The 22,207-nt window shown below is 47.7% G+C and overlaps 2 protein-coding genes across 4 annotated transcripts in view; both read left to right on the top strand.

Moving 5' to 3' along the window:
- Positions 1 to 22,207, top strand: part of LOC137543600 (class I histocompatibility antigen, F10 alpha chain-like) — a 281,306-nt gene that overhangs the window by 133,710 nt on the left and 125,389 nt on the right. For all 3 annotated transcript variants that reach the window (XR_011025548.1, XR_011025547.1, XM_068264701.1), the window contains one exon: positions 14,523 to 14,621. Coding sequence is in view for 1 of the 3 variants with exons in the window: in XM_068264701.1 (XP_068120802.1) it covers positions 14,523 to 14,621 (99 nt within the window). In the remaining 2 variants the exon portion in view is untranslated. The remainder of the gene's footprint in view (positions 1 to 14,522; positions 14,622 to 22,207) is intronic.
- LOC137543595 (uncharacterized) lies at positions 1,872 to 8,963 on the top strand. Its single transcript, XM_068264695.1, has 3 exons — positions 1,872 to 1,908; positions 7,266 to 7,431; positions 7,672 to 8,963. The coding sequence occupies exons 1-3, from the start codon at positions 1,872 to 1,874 to the stop codon at positions 8,705 to 8,707; spliced, it is 1,239 nt and encodes a 412-aa protein (XP_068120796.1). The 3' UTR covers positions 8,708 to 8,963.

Here is a 22,207-nt window from a genome sequence, read left to right as displayed (position 1 = left end):
TAACGTGAACCCGGGTGAGAGTGATATGGAAGTTGCCATATTTATTTCCTTTTAAACAATACTAGTTGATCTATTTGGCTGCAGTAGCGAACTGAATCACACCAGAAACAAGCATGCTTGTTCAGGGTCTATGGTTGAAAGAATTAGAGGCAGAGGACCAGCACGGCAGCCAGGCAACTGATATTGCTTAAAAGGAGATAAATATGGCAGCCTCAATATTATTCTCACCTCGGGTTCCCTTTAAAAGTGCAATGCAAAGACAGTGGACCCAAGTTTTGGTGACCCTTTCCGCAGAAAATTCACATAATTGTGCAGGTTTTCTCAAGAAAATAAACGTAATGTGTGCAGATTTGCCCAGAGAATACGTTCAATCATGTCGGCAGATTTGCCCAGAGAATACGTTCAATCATGTCGGCAGATTTGCCCAGAAAATACATGCAAACGTGTGGCAGACCAGTCCAGAAAACACTTCAATCGTGTAGCAGACCTGGCCAGAACATAAACGCTACACCTGGCTGCTAATATAAATTTAAAAAAAAACAAAAACATTTACTCACCTGCAGCAGAGCTCCTGTTCCGGCCTCCGTCCGGTGCGCAGCTCCCACGATCCTCTGCAGCCAGCAACTGAAACTCCCAAAGTCTCCAGAGCAGGGCTTCGGACATTTTACTATAGCCCTGCTCTGCCGCTGCGGTGAACTGACACGGAAAGTCAGTTCACGCTGGGGGGTGCTTGGAGAATTTTAGGGCACCCAAAGCCCCCCCCCCCCCCGTGCCGCCATTGCCCCCAGTATAGGTAGCTAGCAGTTGCCCCCAGTATAGGCAGCATAGCTGCTGCCTCCAATGTAGGTAGTGTTGCTGCCCCCAGTGTAGCTAGTATAGTGGCCCCCGTACAGCTGCCCTCCAGTATAGGTAGTATAGAGGCCCACAGTTTAGATAGTATAGTTGCCCCCAGTGTAGCCTCCATTGTAGCTGGTATGGTGCCCCCCCCCCCCCAGTATAGGTAATATAGTGGCCCCCATAGTTGCCCCCCGTATAGCTAGTATAGTGACCCCCAGGCCCAGTGTAGCTAGTATAGTGGCCCCCCGTTTAGCTGCCCCCAGTATAGTGGCCCCAGTATAGCTAGTATAGTGGCCCCAAGTTTAGGTAGTATAGTGGCCCCCAGTTTAGGTAGTATAGTGACCTCCAGTTTAGGTAGTATAGTGGCCCCCCGTTTAGATGCCCCCAGTATAGTGGCCCCCAGTTTAGGTAGTATAGTGGCCCCCAGTTTAGCTGCCCCCAGTATAGTGGCCCCCAGTTTAGGTAGTATAGTACCCCCCCTCCGTGTAGCTAGAAGGAGGGGTGACAGCAGGGATAGCGGTGGGGAGGGGGGGACATATCTCCCCCCTCCCTCACCTGGGTCCCCTCCTTCTGCCTCCCCCCCCCCCCCCCCCCAAAAAATGTGGGCAGCAAACAGGGCGAGCAGGCAGGTGTGGAGAATACTCACGTTACTTCCGCGTATCAGCCTGGAACATGCGTCGCCGTCACGTGCCTCGCGCAGAAGAGGCACGTGACGGCGACGCAGCGTTCCAGGCTGATACGCGGAAGTAAAGTGAGTATTCTCCGCGCTCGCCTGCTCGCTGACCACTGCCCCCGGCCCGCTGCCCGCATTTTGAGGGGGGAGAAGAGAGGCAGAAGGAGGGGACCCAGGTGAGGGAGGGGGGGGGATATGTCCCCCCTCCCCGCCGCTATCCCTGCTGTCACCCCTCCTCCTAGCGCTGCTCTTCCCCTCCTGAGTCCGGCATCTATGGGGGTCGTGGCGACACCCCCCTGGCTGTCTGGCACCCGGTGCGCCACGCCCCCCTGCGCCCTGTGGTAGAAACGCCACTGGTGTAATGAATAGAGTCTGGATCATGCTGGACAGCACCGCAGGTAAAGCACATTCCCCTAATATGAAGGAGCCTAGAAGGTACCATATTTTGGGGAGACATTTAGCTTACTTTCAGTGCCAACTCCCCTTTAAAGTAACATAATTAAAACAAAGTAACAGATTAACTGCTGGAATGTAATGATGTGTCAGCTTGTTAATTGTACAGAGCCACAATAATCCAACATGCATACAGACTGTTTCAGACTGAATGATCCTCATCAGTGCAAGTGGCTCTATGGGGTAGGACTTGAATATACTATACTGGGGGCACCTACATCATACACTCACTCCAATATGAATAATCACAAATAACTTCTGTTTCAAGAAGGCAAACTTTTGTTTTCCACAACATTTTTGTAAGGAGTCCTTTGTAGCCCCTTACACACTCCAAGGATTTCTGGTTCACCGTGACTTTGCTGGGCAATCTGTGACTCTGGGTGCTTCAAGTCCTACCCCATAGAGCCACATTAGTCCATGCCATGCAGTGATGAGGACCAACCAGTCTGAAACAGTCTGTACACATTTTGGATTATTCTGGCTCTGTACAATTAACAAGTTGTCACATCATTGCATTCCAGCAGTTCTGGAGGAGCGTCAGGGACAACAAAAAATGATTTGCATTGTGGGAGACATCATATGATCACTTCAATCTGAATAATTGCAAATACCTTCTGTTCTAAGAAGGCTAACTTTTGTTTTGCATAATTAAAACAAAGAGCCTGATTCATTAACAGATGAGAACATATACGATCCAGCAAACTTAAACTGGATTCAATTACAGTAGGTGTCTGAAGGCAAAAGTTTGCAATCCTCGCTTGGGCAATAACAGCCCTCATCTGGGTCATACTGGCGCATAGCTATGGTTCTTAAAGGTATAATCACTTGCAGTTGTGTGATTGAAGAGATATACTCACCCAGTGTGGACAGACTGTCCTTGATTTACTACAAAAAAAAATAATTCTTGGTGCATCATTGCAGTTTTAAAAAGACTCTGTAACAAAATGTTCAGCCTTATTTCTTCTATCCTATAAGTTCCTATGCCTGTTCTAATGTGGTCTGGATTACTGCAGCCTTTTCTAGTTGCACTGTCTCTGTAATATATCTAATCTTCTTTCCTTTGTCAAGCTTTGTCGACCCAGGGAGGAATGTACTGCCTCTGCTGTGATAGGGACAAGTTATGCACGCCCCCTCCACGCCTCCCTCTGCTCTCCTGTGTGCTGTGTGTATGAATCACAGGCACCGTCTCTGCTCACAGCCAGCCTTTCTGCTAGGCTCACAGAGCTGTGACCTTATGAACAGCTGTAAGTGCAGAAAGATCAGTTCAAAGCCCAGACAAGCAGCTAAGGCAACAAGTGGGAGTAATATTCCAGCAGTCAAGTCAGGCTTGAGAGGAGCCACTGCAAACGGGCACCTGCTCTGATGATATATTTCCTGTTTGGCAGCCATCTTCATTGTTTACAAAAACAATGAATAAAACACTGATTTTATCACCAAGAAAGCAGCAGGGAGCGGCAAAATTGTCACAGAAGGGGCTAGAAGAAGACAACAAACAGGCTGGTAAGTTTATGTAAGATTTTCACAGTACACATTCTCTTTAAAAGCACCAATTTACAAACCCTTCTGCAACCCATGCTTTGGTCCAATATGAATCCGGTGATGGTTACACACGTCTGATTCCTAATAGAAGACCGGTTTTGATCCACTTCTACTATAACCTGGTTATGTTTGCTGGATCATAGTAAAAAAGAAACCAACCAAGGCTCAATAAAACTCATGCATGTGTGGACATCAACATCATAGCTAAGATTTAAATCTATCAATAGGGATGAGTTGGGAAGATCTGCAAAAGATCTGCAAAATCATGTTTGGAATTCATTGGAATTACCATTTTCATCTGCAAAGGTATTTTTACAAAGGCGCTGTTCAATTGCGCCATGAGGTTTTCTTACAGGAAATCCAAGGTGAACCAAGTATATTAAGAAATGCACATACCTGTATAGATGACCTCCAGATGAGCTCTCCATCCTCTGTTCTGCAGAACACATCTGTAATCTCTCCCAGACTAGGCCCTGACCCCCTTGGGTTGGCACATTTGATCTGGAAGCAGTACTACCTTCCAGGGCCACAACTCCCATGACGAGGCTGAATCGGCTGCTTCAGGCAGTTTTTACCTGAGGGCAACAGGGACCGGGGTGAGGGCTTGGGGACTGTGGTGCCCAACATCATTCCTCCCTCGTTCTCCATGGACCCACCTCATGTCCCCCTGCAGAGCTGGCACAGCGGTGCGTTTTGTAAATGACTCACCTTTCCTGCTCCATGCAACGCGTCCATTTTTCTTGGCAGCTGGCTTCTCTCTACTTCCTGTTTCTCTGCATGACACGTAATACACACGTCATACAGAGATCAGGCGGCCAGAGAGGAGCCAGCTGCCAAGAAGGATTGATGCGTCGCATGGAGCAGGACAGGTGCGCCATTTACAAAATGCACTGCTGTGCCAGCTCTGCAGGGGGACATGAGGTGCGCCCATGAAGAAGGAGGGAGGAGTGATGTCAGCTCCCCTCCCTGCAGTATCACCCACCTCCTTCCACCCAGTGGCACCTATACCTGACTACCTATACTGGGGCACCTTTACCTGGCTACCTATATTGGAGGCACCTATATCTGGCTTCCTATACTGGGGACACCTATACCTGGCTTCCTATACTGGTGGAACCTATACTTGGCTAGCTATACAGGGGGCATCAATACTTGGCTAGCAATAATGGGGACACTTAGGCCCGGTTCACATTAGCGGTTTCCATCCGGAATCGCCGTGCCGGAGCCGGACCGCATGCGGAACGGACGGAACGGACGCACGGCATAGCAATGAAAGTCTATGCGTCCGTTCACATGCGTCCGTTTCGACCGGAGCCGGACCGGATCCGGACTCCGGCGTAAGACCCAACATGCGCTATTTTTTGGTCCGGCTCCTCCGGCAGCCGTATCCGGAGCGGAGCCGGACTGTTGCATCCGGCCAATACAAACCAATGAGAACCGGAGAGCGCACAACACACTGGCTATAAAAACCGGACGTTCTACCCCACTTCCTATGCTTTCTCTAAGGTATAGTGGCCATTTTGGATGGGGACCACATGGGCCCAGCGTTCACAGAGTGGAGCAGCAGTGATTTTATGCTGGAGCTCTTTGGCAGCAACATGTCCGACGATCTGTCTGATAACGAGGGGGTGAGGCCCTACACAGCAGAAGACCTCATCCTACAGGTGCAGCAGATACCAGCCCTGTGGGACAAGGGGGATGCGGACCACAGCAACGTCAAGAAATGCAGAGGCCTGTGGAAAAAAATTGCCAAGCTGTATGTGGAGGGCTTTGATAACTTGAGCAAGAGACAGCAAGGCACAGAGGGTATGTTGACTAGAAGTGTTTTGGGGGGCTTGTGGTTTTGTTTGCTTGTGATGTATTCCACTTTTGCTATTGATTTGTGTCACCGACGTGTTGCCCATCCACCTGTGGCCCACCCACCTGTTCCCCACCCACCTGTGATGTATCCCACCCACCTGTGATGTATCCCACCCACCTGTGATGTATCCCACCCACCTGTGATGTATCCAACCCACCTGTGATGTATCCAACCCACCTGTACCCCACCTGTGATGTATCCCACCCACCTGTACCCCACCTGTGATGTATTCCACCCACCTATGATGTATCCCACCCACCTGTACCCCACCTGTGATGTATCCCACCCACCTGTACCCCACCTGTGATGTATCCCACCCACCTGTACCCCACCTGTGATGTATCCCACCCACCTGTGATGTATCCCACCCACCTGTGATGTATCCAACCCACCTGTACCCCACCTGTGATGTATCCCACCCACCTATGATGTATCCCACCCACCTGTACCCCACCTGTGATGTATCCCACCCACCTGTGATGTATCCCACCCACCTGTGATGTATCCAACCCACCTGTGATGTATCCAACCCACCTGTACCCCACCTGTGATGTATCCCACCCACCTATGATGTATCCCACCCACCTGTACCCCACCTGTGATGTATCCCACCCACCTGTGATGTATCCCACCCACCTGTGATGTATCCAACCCACCTGTACCCCACCTGTGATGTATCCCACCCACCTGTACCCCACCTGTGATGTATCACACCCACCTGTGATGTACCCCACCTGTGATGTATCCCACCCACCTGTACCCCACCTGTGATGTATCCCACCCACCTGTACCCCACCTGTGATGTATCACACCCACCTGTACCCCACCTGTGATGTATCACACCCACCTGTGATGTACCCCACCTGTGCACATAAAACATACACAATGACCAATTATTAAACAACAATTTATTTTAAAAAATTAACACATTTTAAATCACTTAAAAACTTGAAACTACAAAATATACACATTTCAACAAAACATATTAAAAACCAAACATTCACCCTCGTCCTGGTGGTGTGTTAAAATAAAGTCTCAGTCGGTCCCTGTTCCGCAGTGACACTACCCTTGGCCTGGTTGCATACCTCCTCAGGGGCATTAGTGGAAGCACATTCGGGGGTTCCGGAGTCTCTCTTTCCTCCTGCCACACAAAGTTGTGGAGGATGCATGCTGCCTTCACCACGACAACTGCGTTGGCCGGTTTCAGCAGCATGGGCGTGTGGAACACCCTCCACTTTGACACCAGGATCCCAAATGTGCACTCCACCATTCTCCTTGCACGGCTCAACCGAGCATTGAAGTGTAGCTGGCTGGCATCAAGTCCCCTGTCTGGGTACGGACCCATTACATGGTCGGACAGGGCGAAGGCCTCGTCCCCCACAAACACATAGGGGTAGGCCGGTGCCCTTGTCCCAGGCCAGGGTGTGTCACGGGGGCGACGCAGTCTGCCTTCCTCCATCAGCCGGCAAAGGTTCGTACGCTGGAAAATTCCAGAGTCATTGGAACTACCGTACGACCCCACGTCCACGTACACAAACTTGTAGTCCGCATCTGCCACTGCCATTAGAACAATGCTAAAGTATTTTTTGTAGTTGAAATAATGGCTGCCACTCCCCACGGGTTTCTGAATACGGATGTGTTTCCCATCCAGTGCGCCAACACAATTAGGAAACTTGCACTCGGTCCAGAAGCCCTGGGCGATCTCCTCCCATTTCTTGGTGTCTGGCACTGGCATGTATCTGGCCCTCAGTCGCGTCCAAATGATCCTTGAAGTCCTCACGACGATGCCTGCCACCGTGCTCTTCCCAATACGAAATGTCACATGTAGCGATGTATATGTTTGTCCAGTTGCCATGTACCTACAAGAGAAATAATCAAAATCAATTTTTCATGTCGTTACAGGAGAAAGGTTCAAGACAAGGTGGCGCAATATTCGTGATGCCTACGTGAAATTTCTATGCAGGAAAAAACTTGCCGAAAGAAGTGGCAGTGGCGGGGGAAAGCGCCTAAAGGAATACCAATTCGCCAAGCAATTATCTTTCATAAATGCAAGCTTGGAACCTAGACTGTAAGTACCACTACTGTGGCCAGGAACTGAGAACTCATTGTAGCAGACAACTACCATGACTTCGGACATGTATTGCTATAAACTGGCCTCAATTCCCATGGCTTTAGCAAACTTTTCTCAAAAGCTTTATCAAACGTTTGGTACAAACGGTTGATAAAGTGTTTGATTAGTGTTTGCTAGCTCTGTGAATTGACGCCACATGCTGTTTGGCAAACCAATAAATATTGTTTTTATCTACAGGACTGAAGACAATTTTGAGCAAGAGGAACCGACCCAGGAGGCACGCTTCAGCAGTGAGGAGAGCTTGGTGGATGATGAGGTAGCCGATGTGACTTATTGCCCCGAGGAGAGGAGTAGGAGGAGGGAGTCCTTCCCTATCGAAGCTCTCGACTTTGCGGATGACTTGGGCGAAGAGAGCTGTGATTTGCAGGTTGCAGGACCGAGTGTGGCAGAAGCTGCTCCTCCACAATCGAACGGTATGGAAGCGCTAGAGGACCAAGAACAAAGAGAGGAGCACAGAGAGACTGCAGCACAACCAGCGCACAGGGCAACCCCGACGCAGGCCAGAGGACGGGAAGATGCTACCACCCCACCAGTGAGGCGTCGAGGTGCCCTCCCCCCAACAAGAAGAGAGACAGAGTCCGAGATGTCCGGGGCTGTCTCCGGACTTCTCAGGATTCTGCAGAGCCACCAAACTCTTATAACCTGGCAGTTGCAAGATGGGGACAGGGGCCATATCATGAAGCAGTACAAGGCCCACATCAGTTCACTGCAATGTGAGCTCGAAGCTGTACATGGGCACTACAGGGATGAGCTTAAAATGATGCATGAGATGCACAGAGGAGAAATCGACCAACTGCGTGCGCAGCATCATCAGTCGGTGGGCCAGCTGCAGAACATGATGCAGCAAATGCATCAACAAAGTAAGGAACTGCTGAAATTGCAGGCACACCCATGTTTTCACACTGTGATGTCTCTACTACCGTATTTGGAAAAGGTGCCTTCCCAAAACATGATGGCGTGCCATTCCACTTTGCTGGAGGCGATCAAACAACACATGGACACGCCATTGCTCCAACCACCAATTTTTAGACCCCCACAACCTACAGCGGTGCCCCCCTGGCAATCTTCATCACAGATGTACACTGGCTACAGAGGCAGTCAATATGGACCGCCGCTGTCAGGGTCCAGCTCATCCACGACCATCACCCAAGAAAGTCCGGATTTCCAGGCAGCAACTCCCACCTTCTCTAGTAGTGGTGTCGATACAATTTGAAAAAAACAGTCATATTGTTCCTGGACATGCTCCTCTGAATATCTCCGAACCTCGGAGGAAGGATACCATCCCAGGGCTTTTTAGCCCAACCTTTTCCCTGCCCCATCTCCTTCAACCAAGGTTCAGAGGTGTTCAGATGACCATGTCAGGGTACTTTTGTTTTTGCTGGACTTGAACGTTAGGGCCTGGTGTCCCCGAAAGACACTACCTGGGTCACAACCTTGTGCCTGTTGCACTGCACCTGTAGTCCTGCACCTGTGCCTTTGGTTCCTCTTGCTCCTTACTTTGTTGTTGTCCCTAACCACTTGCACAAGACCCTTGGAACCATGGATGAAGGACACCTTGACTGGTCGGTGAGAGGCCTAGCCTTTTCACTGACCTGTGTCCTTGATCCATGGCTCAGAGGGTCATGTGCCAGTGGTTAGGTTTTGAAAGCACTTTAATGTTAGGGCCTGGTGTCCCCGAAAGACACTACCTGGGTCACAACCTTGTGCCTGTTGCACTGCACCTGTAGTCCTGCACCTGTGCCTTTGGTTCCTCTTGCTCCTTACTTTGTTGTTGTCCCTAACCACTTGCACAAGACCCTTGGAACCATGGATGAAGGACACCTTGACTGGTCGGTGAGAGGCCTAGCCTTTTCACTGACCTGTGTCCTTGATCCATGGCTCAGAGGGTCATGTGCCAGTGGTTAGGTTTTGAAAGCACTAATTTAGGGCCTGGTGTCCCCGAAAGACACTACCTGTAGTCCTGCACCTCTGCCTTCGGTTCCTCTTGCTCCTCACTTTGTTCTTGTCCCTAACCACTTGCACAAGACCCTTGGAACCATGGATGAAGGACACCTTGACTGGTCGGTGAGAGGCCTAGCCTTTTCACTGACCTTTGTCCTTGATCCATGGCTCAGAGGGTCATGTGCCAGTGGTTAGGTTTTGAAAGCACTAATTTAGGGCCTAGTGTTCCCTAAAGACACTACCTGTAGTCCTGCACCTCTGCCTTCGGTTCCTCTTGCTCCTCACTTTGTTCTTGTCCCTAACCACTTGCACAAGACCCTTGGAACCATGGATGAAGGACACCTTGACTGGTCGGTGAGAGGCCTAGCCTTTTCACTGACCTGTGTCCTTGATCCATGGCTCAGAGGGTCATGTGCCAGTGGTTAGGTTTTGAAAGCACTAATTTAGGGCCTGGTGTCCCCTAAAGACACTACCTGGGTCACAACCTTGTGCCTGTTGCACTAGACCTGTAGTCCTGCACCTCTGCCATCGGTTCCTCTTGCTCCTCACTTTGTTGTTGTTCCTAACCACTTGCACAAGACCCTTGGAACCGTGGATGAAGGACACCTTGACTGGTCGGTGAGAGGCCTAGCCTTTCCACTGAACTGTGTCCTTGATCCATGGCTCCCAGGGTCATGTGCCGGTGGTTAGGTTTTTAAAGCACATTAATTTTAGGGACTGGTGTCCCCGAAAGACACTTGGGCAGCTATGCCCTGCAACTCTTCCCACACAAAGTTGGTGGTTGGTGTTTCTCAACACTGACCGGGCTATACCATAGAAATGTTTTGTCTTCCATGTTGGAAGAATATTTTCATGTTGAAAAGGTTAATTGTTTTTTAAAATAAAAAAAAATTGTTTTTACATACCTCAGTGTGATGAGTAGTTGTTCTTGTGGTGTGACTGCTCTCCTGAACGTGGTATCCTTCTTCCTTAGGTCATCCTTCACCATCTCCAAGAGGGTATCAAACCTGTCAGGAGATGGAAAGGAAGAAGCTGTAAAGTCTGTTGTGGGACAAGGTGTTGGGTGGAGGATGGGGGAGGTGTTTTTACAGAGGTTTGGGAGTCTTGTGGAGGGTGGGGGTGTAGTGTATAGCTAGGTATACAGGGGTGTGGGGGTCAGGGTGGTGTGTTTAGCTAGGTATACAGGGATGAGGTGTTGTGGGGGTGAGGGTGGGGTGTTTTAGGGATGGTGGGGGTTGGTGTATTTAGGCCTAAATACTTACAGGGGAATAGACATCCGAGTGTAGCTGTAGAACTTCTGTGGGTGTCGTCTGAGGTCACGGTACAGGGCCTGGAACTCTCCCTTCCTCTGCCTCCTGGCTAGTAGAGGGTGCACCCACCATCTCCTGCGAGGAGCACGCCTTCTCCCCACATAGTAGTAGGTGAACAACAGGAAGGAGAGAATTCCCAGGTAATAAGAGTAAAAAATGACTGGATCCATGGTCCCAACTGCAGTCTCTGTATCCAAGGATGGTCTCCACACGTCCACCTGTCTTCAACATTGACCCCAGAGCTTCTGCTGACCTCCCAGAACCCCAGGTATTTATACAGGTTGTTATCTCTTTAAGAAACCGGATCCGGACCGCAACCGTGTTCACACCGCACGGGAAACAGATGCAAGCGGACCGGATCCGGACCGGATCCAGACGGATCCGGTCCGGATCCGGTGCGGTCCGGACATCCGGTGCGGTTTTTACAAAACCGCAAGTGTGAACGGGGCCTAATTCTTGGCTACTTATACTGGGGGCACCTATACCAGGCTCCCTATACTGGGTGCACTTATACCGGGGCATTTTTTGTTGGGTCGCACCACTACTATAATGCGCAGTGCAAATTGTGCGATCATTCCAAATCGAGGTGGGGTAGGGCCGCTTCCTCACAAAATTTCCTTCAGGCTGCACTCCAGTGCTGTGAGCGCACAGCACTCAAGAGGCTGCCAGGAGCACGGCCACCGCATCCCATAGGATACAACTGCACACATGCAGGCAGTGCTTCATCCACCTCAAATGTGCTGACCTAAGGGGGCTGGGAGATATCACAGTTGAGATGAACAGTGTCAAATTTTAGTCGTGCACCCTGTCCAGTGCTGTGGAGACGTGCCAGGCGATAGGATGACCAATCCAGTAAAACTTCAATGTAATAGCCGGCACCATCTTGTAAATGCTCAAATCTTCTATTTATTCAGCTTTGTCATAAATAAATACAACATTTCGGAGCATAGCTCCTTTCTCAAGCGATGACAATCTGACAATAAAACATTCCACTTCTCTTTCTTATATACCAACACCTCGTCCCTCTCAGCCAATCATATTGTTGCATATAAATTGACCAATCACCGCTCTAACTATAGAGCGCACTTGATGGGGAACTTCTTACCTATGGGAAGAACCAATAGGATGGACGCTTACACCCCATGTTCCCCATCAAGTGCGCTCTATAGTTAGAGCGGTGATTGGTCTATTTATATGCAACAATATGATTGGCTGAGAGGGACGAGGTGTTGGTATATAAGAAAGAGAAGTGGAATGTTTTATTGTCAGATTGTCATCACTTGAGAAAGGAGCTATGCTCCGAAATGTTGTATTTATTTATGACAAAGCTGAATAAATAGAAGATTTGAGCATTTACAAGACGGTGCCGGCTATTACATTGAAGATGAGATGAACAGGGCAGAACAGGGGACGAAGTCTTCATCTGGAGGTCATTCTCTATACAAGTATGCACTGTCCTTAATACACTATATTGACATTATCTTTAAATACTTACGCCAGCTATTAGAATGGGATATAAGTTTCACTATAGTGCCCCATTAACTTGTTTCCTCACAACCATCACCCCCATGCTTTTCACTGGTGGCCTTTTGTTTAGCACAGAAAGCACAGAAAATAGTCCAATACAGTTGCAAGGAGCATCCCTAACTCGGTAGTCTCAAGACCAATGCATCTCTGAAAACCACTTGAAGTCACATTATTTTGATGGCTCATTGACTACAATGCACTTTAACTTATTTTCACATTTATAAGAAGCTATTATTGTTTACACACAAACACAGGCAAAATGGTATCAGTTTTGCTTATCACTATCTGTCAGTGTTCTGATTGGAGGGTGGCAGAGTCATGTGACAATTAAGGATTTGGTTCTCTGCCCATCAGATACTCACCGGTGCTTCATGTATAATATCACCCATCACCTCTGTACAGGCCTGAATAGAGGGTGTCTGTAGTGATCCCCATCTCCTGATAATGAATGCCTGGGCAGCAATTGGACAGTATCTGGGGAAATGGGACCTGGGACCATCATGAGCGATTTCTGTGAGCCTAGCAGTTAAGTATACACGTCTAATAGATCTAAGGGTTAATGAATGGACATTCCCCCATATGTGTACTAGAGGCCACAGCAGGAAATATCAGAAGCTTAAGGAACACCTTAAAGAGAAACCATAACCAAGAATTGAACTTCATCCCAATCAGTAGCTGATACCCCCTCTTACATGAGAAATATTTTTCTTTTCACAAACGGATCATCAGGGGGCTCTGTATGGCTGATATTGTGGTGAAACCCCTCCTACAGGAAGCTGTGAGGACCATGGTCCTGGAAATTTCCTGTCTGTGAACCTCGTTGCATTGTGGGAAATAGCTGTTTACAGCTGTTTCCAACTGCCAAATAAGCAAGCAGCAGCTACTTCCAGTGACATCACCTGCCAGCAGTAAAAATGTCACCATGTTATAAATGTCAGAATGTAAATCAGGGAGAGGAAAGATTTTACAATGGGAAAACACTGAGAAAATAATTTATACATAATTATTGTAATTTTTTAATTACATTATTTTCACTGGAGTTCCTCTTTAAAGAGGAACTCCAGTGAAAATAATGTAGTAAAAAAAGTGCTTCATTTTTTACCATAATTATGTATAAATGATTTAGTCAGTGTTTGCTCATTGTAAAATCTTTCCTCTCCCAGATTAACATTCTGACATTTATTACATGGTGACATTGTTACTGTGGGCAGGTTATGTAGCTGTTTCTAGCTGTTCTGTCTGTTACAGACAGCTGTAAACAGCCATTTCCTGTCTGTGAACCTTGTTACATTGTGGCAGTTTGCCAGCAGTACCGCGGTATTCAGAGCCTCTTGTGGGAGGGGTTTCAGCACAAAATCAGTCACACAGCGCCCCCTGATGGTCTGTTTGTGAAAATCATTGTATTTCTTATGTAAAATGGGGTATCAGCTACTGATTGGGATAAAGTTCAATTCTTGGTTGGAGTTTCTCTTTAAGCAATGGGATATTTATGGCTCCTGGCTATTGATTTGTCAGTTTCTTATTGATAATGAAAGGGAAGTGACATGATCTGATTGTTTTTTTTGTTTTGTTTTTTTGTTTTTTTTGCTTGCTTGTTTTTTCTCAGGCCAAGTTTACTTATATGCATTTCACTATAACATGCACTGAACACAAAATACAAATCGTCCAGTGTAGACTTATGCTATTCAGTTATCCAGATGTCCCAAATGAAAATGTCTGCTGCTGTATTTTAGAACAATGGCCAGAAATAAATGACACAAGTGACAGGGCTCGTTGAAAAGTATGGGCACCTTCTGCATGTTGCATATTTGATGTCCATTACACTTAAATGTAATCTGAAGTGAGAGCTATGTGGAGGCTCCCATTTTTATTTCATTTTAAACAATTCTAGTTGCCTGGCATCCTGATGATATTTTTTGGTTGCAGTAGTGTCTGGATCACACACCTGAAACATGCATGGGGCTAATCTTGCTAGATGCTTGTTCAGGGTCTATGGCTACAAGTATTAGGGGCAGAGAATAAGCAGGGCAGCCAGGCAATGTGCATTGTTTAAAAGGAAATAAATATGGCAGCCTCCGTATGCTTCTCGATTCAGGTTCCCTTTTTAATACCATCAAACTATATGAGAAACAGTCCTTATTTTGATCTTCAGCATAGAAAGACCTTCCCAAACAAGTTCCTTCTTTACTTCTAAAAAGCAAATTTGAATCTCATGTTTCCTTTATGTTCCCCTCTTATTTCCCAATACAGAATCTAAGGACAAGCCGTACATAGTGATCGCTGTGGTTGTCACTCTTGCCATAGTTATTGCTGCTGGTATTGGAGGCATTGTATGGAAGAGACGCTCAGGTAAGTCTGATAGATACAAGTCACAGCTTTATTATCGGTATAGAAAACCCAGACATGTATCTACATAGATGGCTCAGGTGGGGTTCTTCCACAAGGCAGAAAGAGAAGGACCCATTTATTACCCATAGCGCATTGCAATCATCTTACACTAGAATCACCTTAGTGATTGTCACGGAAGAGCCGTGAGAAACGAGAACGCAATTGCAGTCGGTTTATTGCACCGATTGCCATTGACGTGCTAGAATCTAGATTGGTTGTGTAGGAGCATCTGCAGTCAATCTGGGCTCCCTCTTTCCTCAGCAGAGAGCTAGCAGTGCTTAGGTACAGGATGTCTTTTGATTTGTTAATTAGCTTGGGCCAGGCCTGTGTCCAGGGAGAATGTTTATTTTTAATTACCTCAGGCAGATGTCAATTGCCCACCATGTGGTGAGCCTTTTCATACACGGAGAGCCAGAAAGTTACTCCCAGCAGGAAGCCTATTCCAAACCTGCTTCCCACAGACTGACGGGCTCCGCAAGGGAAGATGCAGGTATTATATAATTTTTTGCCTATTTACAGAATACCGTAAATAGGGTAGTTATGAGAGCAGTATCATTGGATCCGTAGGGTCATGCTGAATCTCTTGATACCAGACGAGAGGGGCCCTGGGCCCCTACAACCCAGTTATTAAACTTCTCAGGAACGGAATCCTCTACCCTAAGCAAGTTTGGTATCATATGAACTGGCATATGAATAAGTGATGGTATATGAATAAGTGATGGTCATGTGTGTGCGGAAAGCGTAAGCCGAGATATGACAAATGTCATATTTGGTGGGCATGGGAAACCCACCCAGGGAGCTAACCGCCCCTGTCCAACCCCTGGACTGTACTTGAGACTCCACCCAAAGATGTACATTGTTCAAAAGTGTCTGCGAGGGACCCCTCCCTCATTCCTCCATTTTCCACCTTCCTGAGAGCTGCTGCCACTTTGAGGAACAAGTGGTAGCCATTTTGTTTGGACTTTGAACTTTGAACTGAAACAAAGGACATTTTCCATGTGCTCATATTTTTCCAGCAAGGAAACCAGGAACTTTATGATTTTCCCAGAAGGACATCTTTCCATGAACCAAAGTATTTTATCCTTTTCTTTTCATACTGCGCTATTAATGTCTCAATAATTGTTGATTTTAATGATTGTCTGTATATATTAATTCTTTATATTGCATTAATAAACGACATTCAAACGTCTTTTGTTTATTCAGCTACCCTGCTATTCAGCCACACAAACTGAATCCAGACTTCTGGAGAGACGCTATATTGTATTGTTGTTAGCTAGACAGAATAGAGTGTGTTTAACCGTTTATTTGCAGGTCTAGAAATAGCTAGTCAATGGGTGCTTCTGGCCCAGGAAAGCAGAAGTGGTGGCAGTTATACCCTGAAATAGTGTGTAATTTGTAAGTACCGTAACCTCACAGGCTCCCTTCTAGTCGGGCTGCTGCCCAAATTCCATCGATTTCCGTGCACCGATTGCGACCACAGTTTGCATGGTCTGTGTGTTGAAACCGATTGGAAGGCAATTTGCGTTTAACTTTTTGATTTAATAAGTGCATGAGCAAAGATTGAGAAGTTATTTTTTTTTTTAAGTGAATGTAAACTGAAATAACAAAAACAGATGCTTACCCATGGAGAGGGAAGTCTCGGGGTCCTATAGAGCCTTCCCATTCCTCTCCTGGTCCCCCATTCCAGCACTGCCCAGTAGCAGTATCTGACCAATCGTTTTAATACTGTTCTGTGCCACCACAAGAGGCTTCAGAGGTCTTTGGGAGCCCAAGTGCGCCTGAAAATGGGCGGCTTTGTACTGTGCATGCGTGAGTGCACGAGAGAGCTTACCTACGCAGGCGCAGTACCGAGCCACCTATCTTTGGAAGTACTTGGGCTCCCGAAGATTTCTGAAGCCTCCCTTGGTGGCACAGAGCAGTTTAAACTGATAAATCGGATACTGCTACCGGGGATGACATCGCTGTTATGAGGGGACCAGGAGAGCCATAATTACGGAGTCATCATGAGCACCCCGCTCATGATGACTTCGTAATTATGACTACCTTGTAATTACGGGCCAATTTGAGCAATTATGGAACCGGAATCTTCATCCGTGATCTGCCGCAATTATGGATGCTGATTCCGAATGCATCCGTAATTTCATCCGCATTTGACCCGTAATTCCGGCTTACGAGCTGTAATTATGTTTGCCATTATATATATAATTAGCAGTTAACAGCAAAGCTTCCGTACGGGCTAGAAACACCAAATTTGCAGGGTACATGAAGGACAGTGGGAGAAAGAGGAAAAAAATAATTTCAAAAAGACCACATAGTTTTTGAGAAAACCGATTTTAAAGTTCTTGATCTGGCCGCAGACTTTAGCGGTTAATACCGGTAGCAAAGCCCCCATACGTGCTAGAAACCCCACATTTGTATTTTGCATGTTCAGAGTGTGGGAAATGTTTATCTGGCCGCAGACTTTAGCGGTAGACAGCAAAGCCCCCATACGTGCTAGACACACCACATTTGTATTTTGCATGTGCATTATGTGGAAAATATAAAAAAATATGAAGAGAGAATGAAGTTTCCCTCATGGCATCCTCTTGCATTATTATTGCTTGCCAGTGCAGTGAGAAAGATAACCGCTTCCTTATAGTGGGCTGCACACTTACTGGTCTCCTCCCTAAAGCCTTATGGCTGATGTGCTGGGCTGGTATAATGATGAAAGACAGCTATGTAAAAATATTGTTAACAAGAAACAGTGGCGTACCTAGGGCAGTAATTAAAAGACACCCCCCCCCCCCCCCCCCAAAAAAAAAAAAAAAAAAAAAAAAAAAAAAAATGGGCGTGGCCACAACCTGCGGCGTGCTTCGCGCGCCACGGCGAAAAATGGGCATGGCCATGGCCGGATGAGGGCGGAGCTGTTATTTAAAGTATTAGCTAGTATAGTTGCCCCCAGTATAGCTAGTATAGTTGCCCCCAGTATAGCTAGTATAGTTGCCCCCAGTATAGCTAGTACAGTTGCCCCCAGTGTAGCTTGTACAGTTTCCCCCAGTATATAGCTTGTATAGTTGCCCCCAGTATAGCTAGTTTAGTTGCCCCCAGTATAGCTAGTATAGTTGCCCCAGTATAGTTGCCCCCAGTACAGCTTGTATAGTTTCCCCCAGTATAGCTAGTATAGTTGCCCCCAGTATAGCTAGTATAGTTGCCCCCAGTAGAGCTAGTACAGTTGCCCCCAGTGTAGCTTGTACAGTTTTCCCCAGTATAGCTGCCCCCAGTGAAGCTAGTATAGTTGTCCCCAGTATAGCTAGTATAGTTGCCCCCAGTATAGCTTGTATAGTTGCCCCCAGTATAGCTTGTATAGTTGCCCCCAGTATAGCTAGTTTAGTTGCCCCCAGTATAGCTAGTATAGTTGCCCCAGTATAGTTGCCCCCAGTATAGCTTGTATAGTTGCCCCCAGTATAGCTAGTTTAGTTGTCCCCAGTATAGCTAGTTTAGTTGCCCCCAGTATAGCTAGTTTAATTGCCCCCAGTATAGCTAGTTTAGTTGCCCCCAGTATAGCTAGTATAGTTGCCCCTAGTATAGATGCCCCAGGAGGGGGGAAGCAGCACTAGAAGGAGGGGCAGTTGGGGCAGCGGTGGGGAGGGGAGACATATCCCCTTCCCTCCCTCACCTGGGACCACTCCTTCTGCCTCTCTCCCCCTCCATAGATTACCGGCGAGAAGTGCAGGGGCGGCGAGGAGGCATGCAGAGAATTACTCACCACTTCCGCGTTCCAAGCGCTGACAGCGTCATGTCGTCACAGATCTCCGCCTTCAATGGCAGCGCTTGGAACGCGGAAGTGGTGAGTAATTCTCCGCATGCCTCCTTGCCGCCCCTGCACTTCTTGCCGGTAATCTATGGAGGGGGAGAGAGGCAGAAGGAGGGGTCCCAGGTGAGGGAGGGGGGGGGATATGTCCCCCCTCCCCACCGCTGCCCCCACTGCCCCTCCTTCTAGCGCTGCTTCCCCCTCCTGCTCTGCTGCTGTGGGGGGTCGTGGCGACACCCCCCTAGCCATCCGTCACCCGGTGCACCACGCCCCCCTGTGCCCTATAGTAGGAACGCCACTGACAAGAAAAGAAAGCTGAATTAGTGGAAATGCCACATTATATGAGCTGGTTCAACTTTTCCTTGTGGGAGCATGGACATCACTTTATTAGTATGACAATTATGATATAGTGTTGCCATCTTCTGCATCTCTGTACAGGGTATATTGTCTTGTCTATTATAGTCTGGGGCCATTTTTTTCTGTATTTTTGGGGGGGAATGTGGTAGGAAACCGAAATGCACAGGGGAAACCCACACAGACATGGGGAGAACATACAAACTCCATGCAGATAGTGCCTTGGCTAACCACTACGCCACCATGCTGCCCACTTTACAAATATGTTCTCATTGTGTCAGATCAATGAGCTTTTCAAAAGGATGTAATGCCAGGATAGCTATTTACCAGTAGCATCTGTCTCCTCTTTTTAATTCTCATTCTGTTCATTACAGCTGCAGGTTTCTGTATCGGAAATACAGTAGTAGTCTGAGCTCAACCTCAGTTACTGTACAGCAGCGGCGTCGCTAGCGTCACATATCGGTGGCACGTGCCACCGATATGGCTTTGAGGTGCCCCTAATTAGTGCTCTGTGGTGCCCAATGGGAGTGCCCTGAATGTATTTGCTTTGTGCAGCCGCCATTTACTCAATATGGCGGCTGCCATGTTGTGGGTGGTGCTCGCCGGTCAGAATCCTCAGCGGCCCTGCTGATCCCCTGGTCCATCCGCCCCTGCCCAATCAGGGGCACCAGGCAGATTGAATGAATAGGCAGGGGGCTGGAGAGAGAATGAGTGGGTAGATCAGCCCCCTGCACGTGTAGGGGAGACACCGAGATGCCAGTTTTGAATTGCCCGCCCGATGCCCGCTGACCAGACATGGGCGAACATTCGGATTCGGGTGAATCTGGATAGTTGCTATCCGGATTCACCCAGTAATGCTGTGCGGGCTGGGGGGGGGGGGGGGGTCAAGCTTACCCTTCTGACGTCTTCTTTGTCCGTCCCTCATCGCCTCCCACGATGCGTTCCACTCGGCGCTCACGTGACTACAAACACTTCCTCCTTCCGGGTTGAAGGAGGAAGTGTTTGTAGTCACGTGAGCGCCGAGAGGAACGCATCGTGGGAGGCAACGAGGGATGGACAAAGAAAACGTCAGAAGGGTAAGCTTGACCCCCCCCCCCCTCCCCCCAGCCCGCACAGCATTACTGGGTGAATCCGGATAGCAACTATCCAGATTCACCCGAATCCGAATGTTCGCCCATGTCTGCCGCTGACCCTCTGCATGCCAACAAGCGGGACTGAGAGGCTTGAAGAGCTACTGAGCAAGCCTCTGCTGCAGAGTTGCAGCGCCAAGTGAGGGGGAGAAGAACTGTCAGAGCCAGCCTGGAGGTCGGAATCGGGACACAGGCAGGATGCAGCCGCAGCAGCTAGTTAACCCCGTGTGTGGCAGACTGCAGACTCCAGACACTTCAGACCAGGGAGGAGGTAGTATACTGTTTACTCTGCCTGACTTGTTCTCTCTCTCTCTCTCTCTCTCTCTCTCTCTCTCTCTCTCTGTGTGTGTGTGATGTGTGTATAGTGTTTGTACGTGTGTGTGTGTGTGTGTGTGTATATATGTCTGTGTGTGTGTAGTGTGTGTGTGTGTGTGTGTAGTGTGTGTGTGTATGTGTGTCTGTCTATCTTTGCCCCATTGCGTATGTACATGCCCCATCCTCTGTGACCCATTGTGAGTGTGTTTGTCACATTGTGTGTGTGTGTATGTCTGTGCCCCATTCGCTATGCCCCATTTTGTGTGTGTATCTGTGCCCCAGCCTCTGTTCCCCATTGTATATGTGTGTGTGCTTCATCCTCTATTCCTTATTGTGTGGGTCTGTGCCCCATTGTGTGTGTGTGTGTGTGTGTGTGTGTGTGTGTGTGTGTGTGTTCCCCATTGTGTGTGCCTGAGCCCCATCCTCCATGCCCCATTACAGTATAGGCTGCCTGTTACTATGTGCCTGTACTGATAGTAAACTAGCTGCAGTGTGTGCTGGTCTCTGCTACCTCCAGTGTGTGCATTATAAGCTGTCGCTCTGGGCCTGTACTGATAGTAAACTAGCTGCAGTGTGTGCTGATCTCTGCTACCTCCAGTATGTACAGTATAAGCTGTTGCTCTGGGCCTGTACTGATAGTAAACTAGCTGCAGTGTGTGCTGATCTCTGCTACCTCCAGTATGTACAGTATAAGCTGTTGCTCTGGGCCTGTACTGATAGTAAATTAGCTGCAGTGTGTGCTGATCTCTGCTACCTCCAGTATGTACATTATACGCTGTGACTCTGTGCCTTCACTGATTGTAAACCAGCTGTATTGTGTGCTCATCCCTGCCTCCTCCAGTATGTACAGTATTACCTGTAAAGCCTGGTACACACATACAATTTTGAGTAGCCAATTTTACTACTTCTAGGTATTATGGGATCTCAGCTCTGTTCATAGTCTGTTTGCCCTCATACTACAGGGGGGTGGTCAACCTGGTCAGTGATTGACGAGTCAAAATTGAATGTGTGTATGCATCTTTACTCTATACTTATACTGATCTAAAGGATAGGGGGCTCCATCCAACATTTTGGTGGGCAGGCCAATTATTGTTAAGTTACAATTTGGTCCCACCCATGGCCATGCCCACTCCCTGCATGGCCATGCCCATTTTTTGCTGCCACAGGTTCATCCTCACCGGATCCCATGGGTGCCCCTGATCTCTTAGGATCCTAGCAATGCCCCTGCTGTACAGCAGAGGATCTCCATCATTTAGCACTCAGGAAAGGTTTTTTTGTGTGTAATATTATATAATATACATATATACTGTATATATACACAAACACACATTAGCAGCTTCGGGGCTTGGCTTTCAGACATTCCCCCCCTTTCCAGAAACCGAGTGAGGCAAAACCTATTCCAGGTACAACTCTACAACCGGGTGCTTTGTACTTGGCAAAATAAATGATACTGATAGATGGATATCATGATATACAATAAATATTAAAAGTAAAATTTGCCAGGCAAGTAATATTGTTTAGCAGAATATAAATATGGCAGCCTCCATATTTCTCTCACTTCAGGTGTCATTTCATAAAATAATACCTATGACTGTCAGTATTGAGATTCTTCCTCCATATTTTCACCAGTAAGGTAAAATTGTGGAGTTTTACAGAGCTTGCTGGTTAGTCTGTACCTCTCGGATTTACAAGCCCTACTCCATAGAGCCAAATTAATCCATGCCATGCACTGATGAGGATCAAACAATCTGAAACAGTCTGTATGCATGTTGGATTATTATGGCTCTGTACATATTAACAAGCTGACACATCATTGCATTCCAGCGGTTCTGGAGGTGTGTTTAGCTTCTAAGGGTACAATGGTTAATTTGCATATATTCAGCAGTGGTGCTCTGGGAGACATCTCGAGCTCACTCCAACCTGAATTATCGCAAATTCTTTCTGTTTTAGGAAAACAC

Source organism: Hyperolius riggenbachi, unplaced genomic scaffold (genome assembly GCF_040937935.1).
Source record: "Hyperolius riggenbachi isolate aHypRig1 unplaced genomic scaffold, aHypRig1.pri scaffold_113, whole genome shotgun sequence".
Lineage (NCBI taxonomy): Eukaryota > Metazoa > Chordata > Amphibia > Anura > Hyperoliidae > Hyperolius > Hyperolius riggenbachi.
This window is presented reverse-complemented; position numbering and strand designations above follow the sequence as displayed.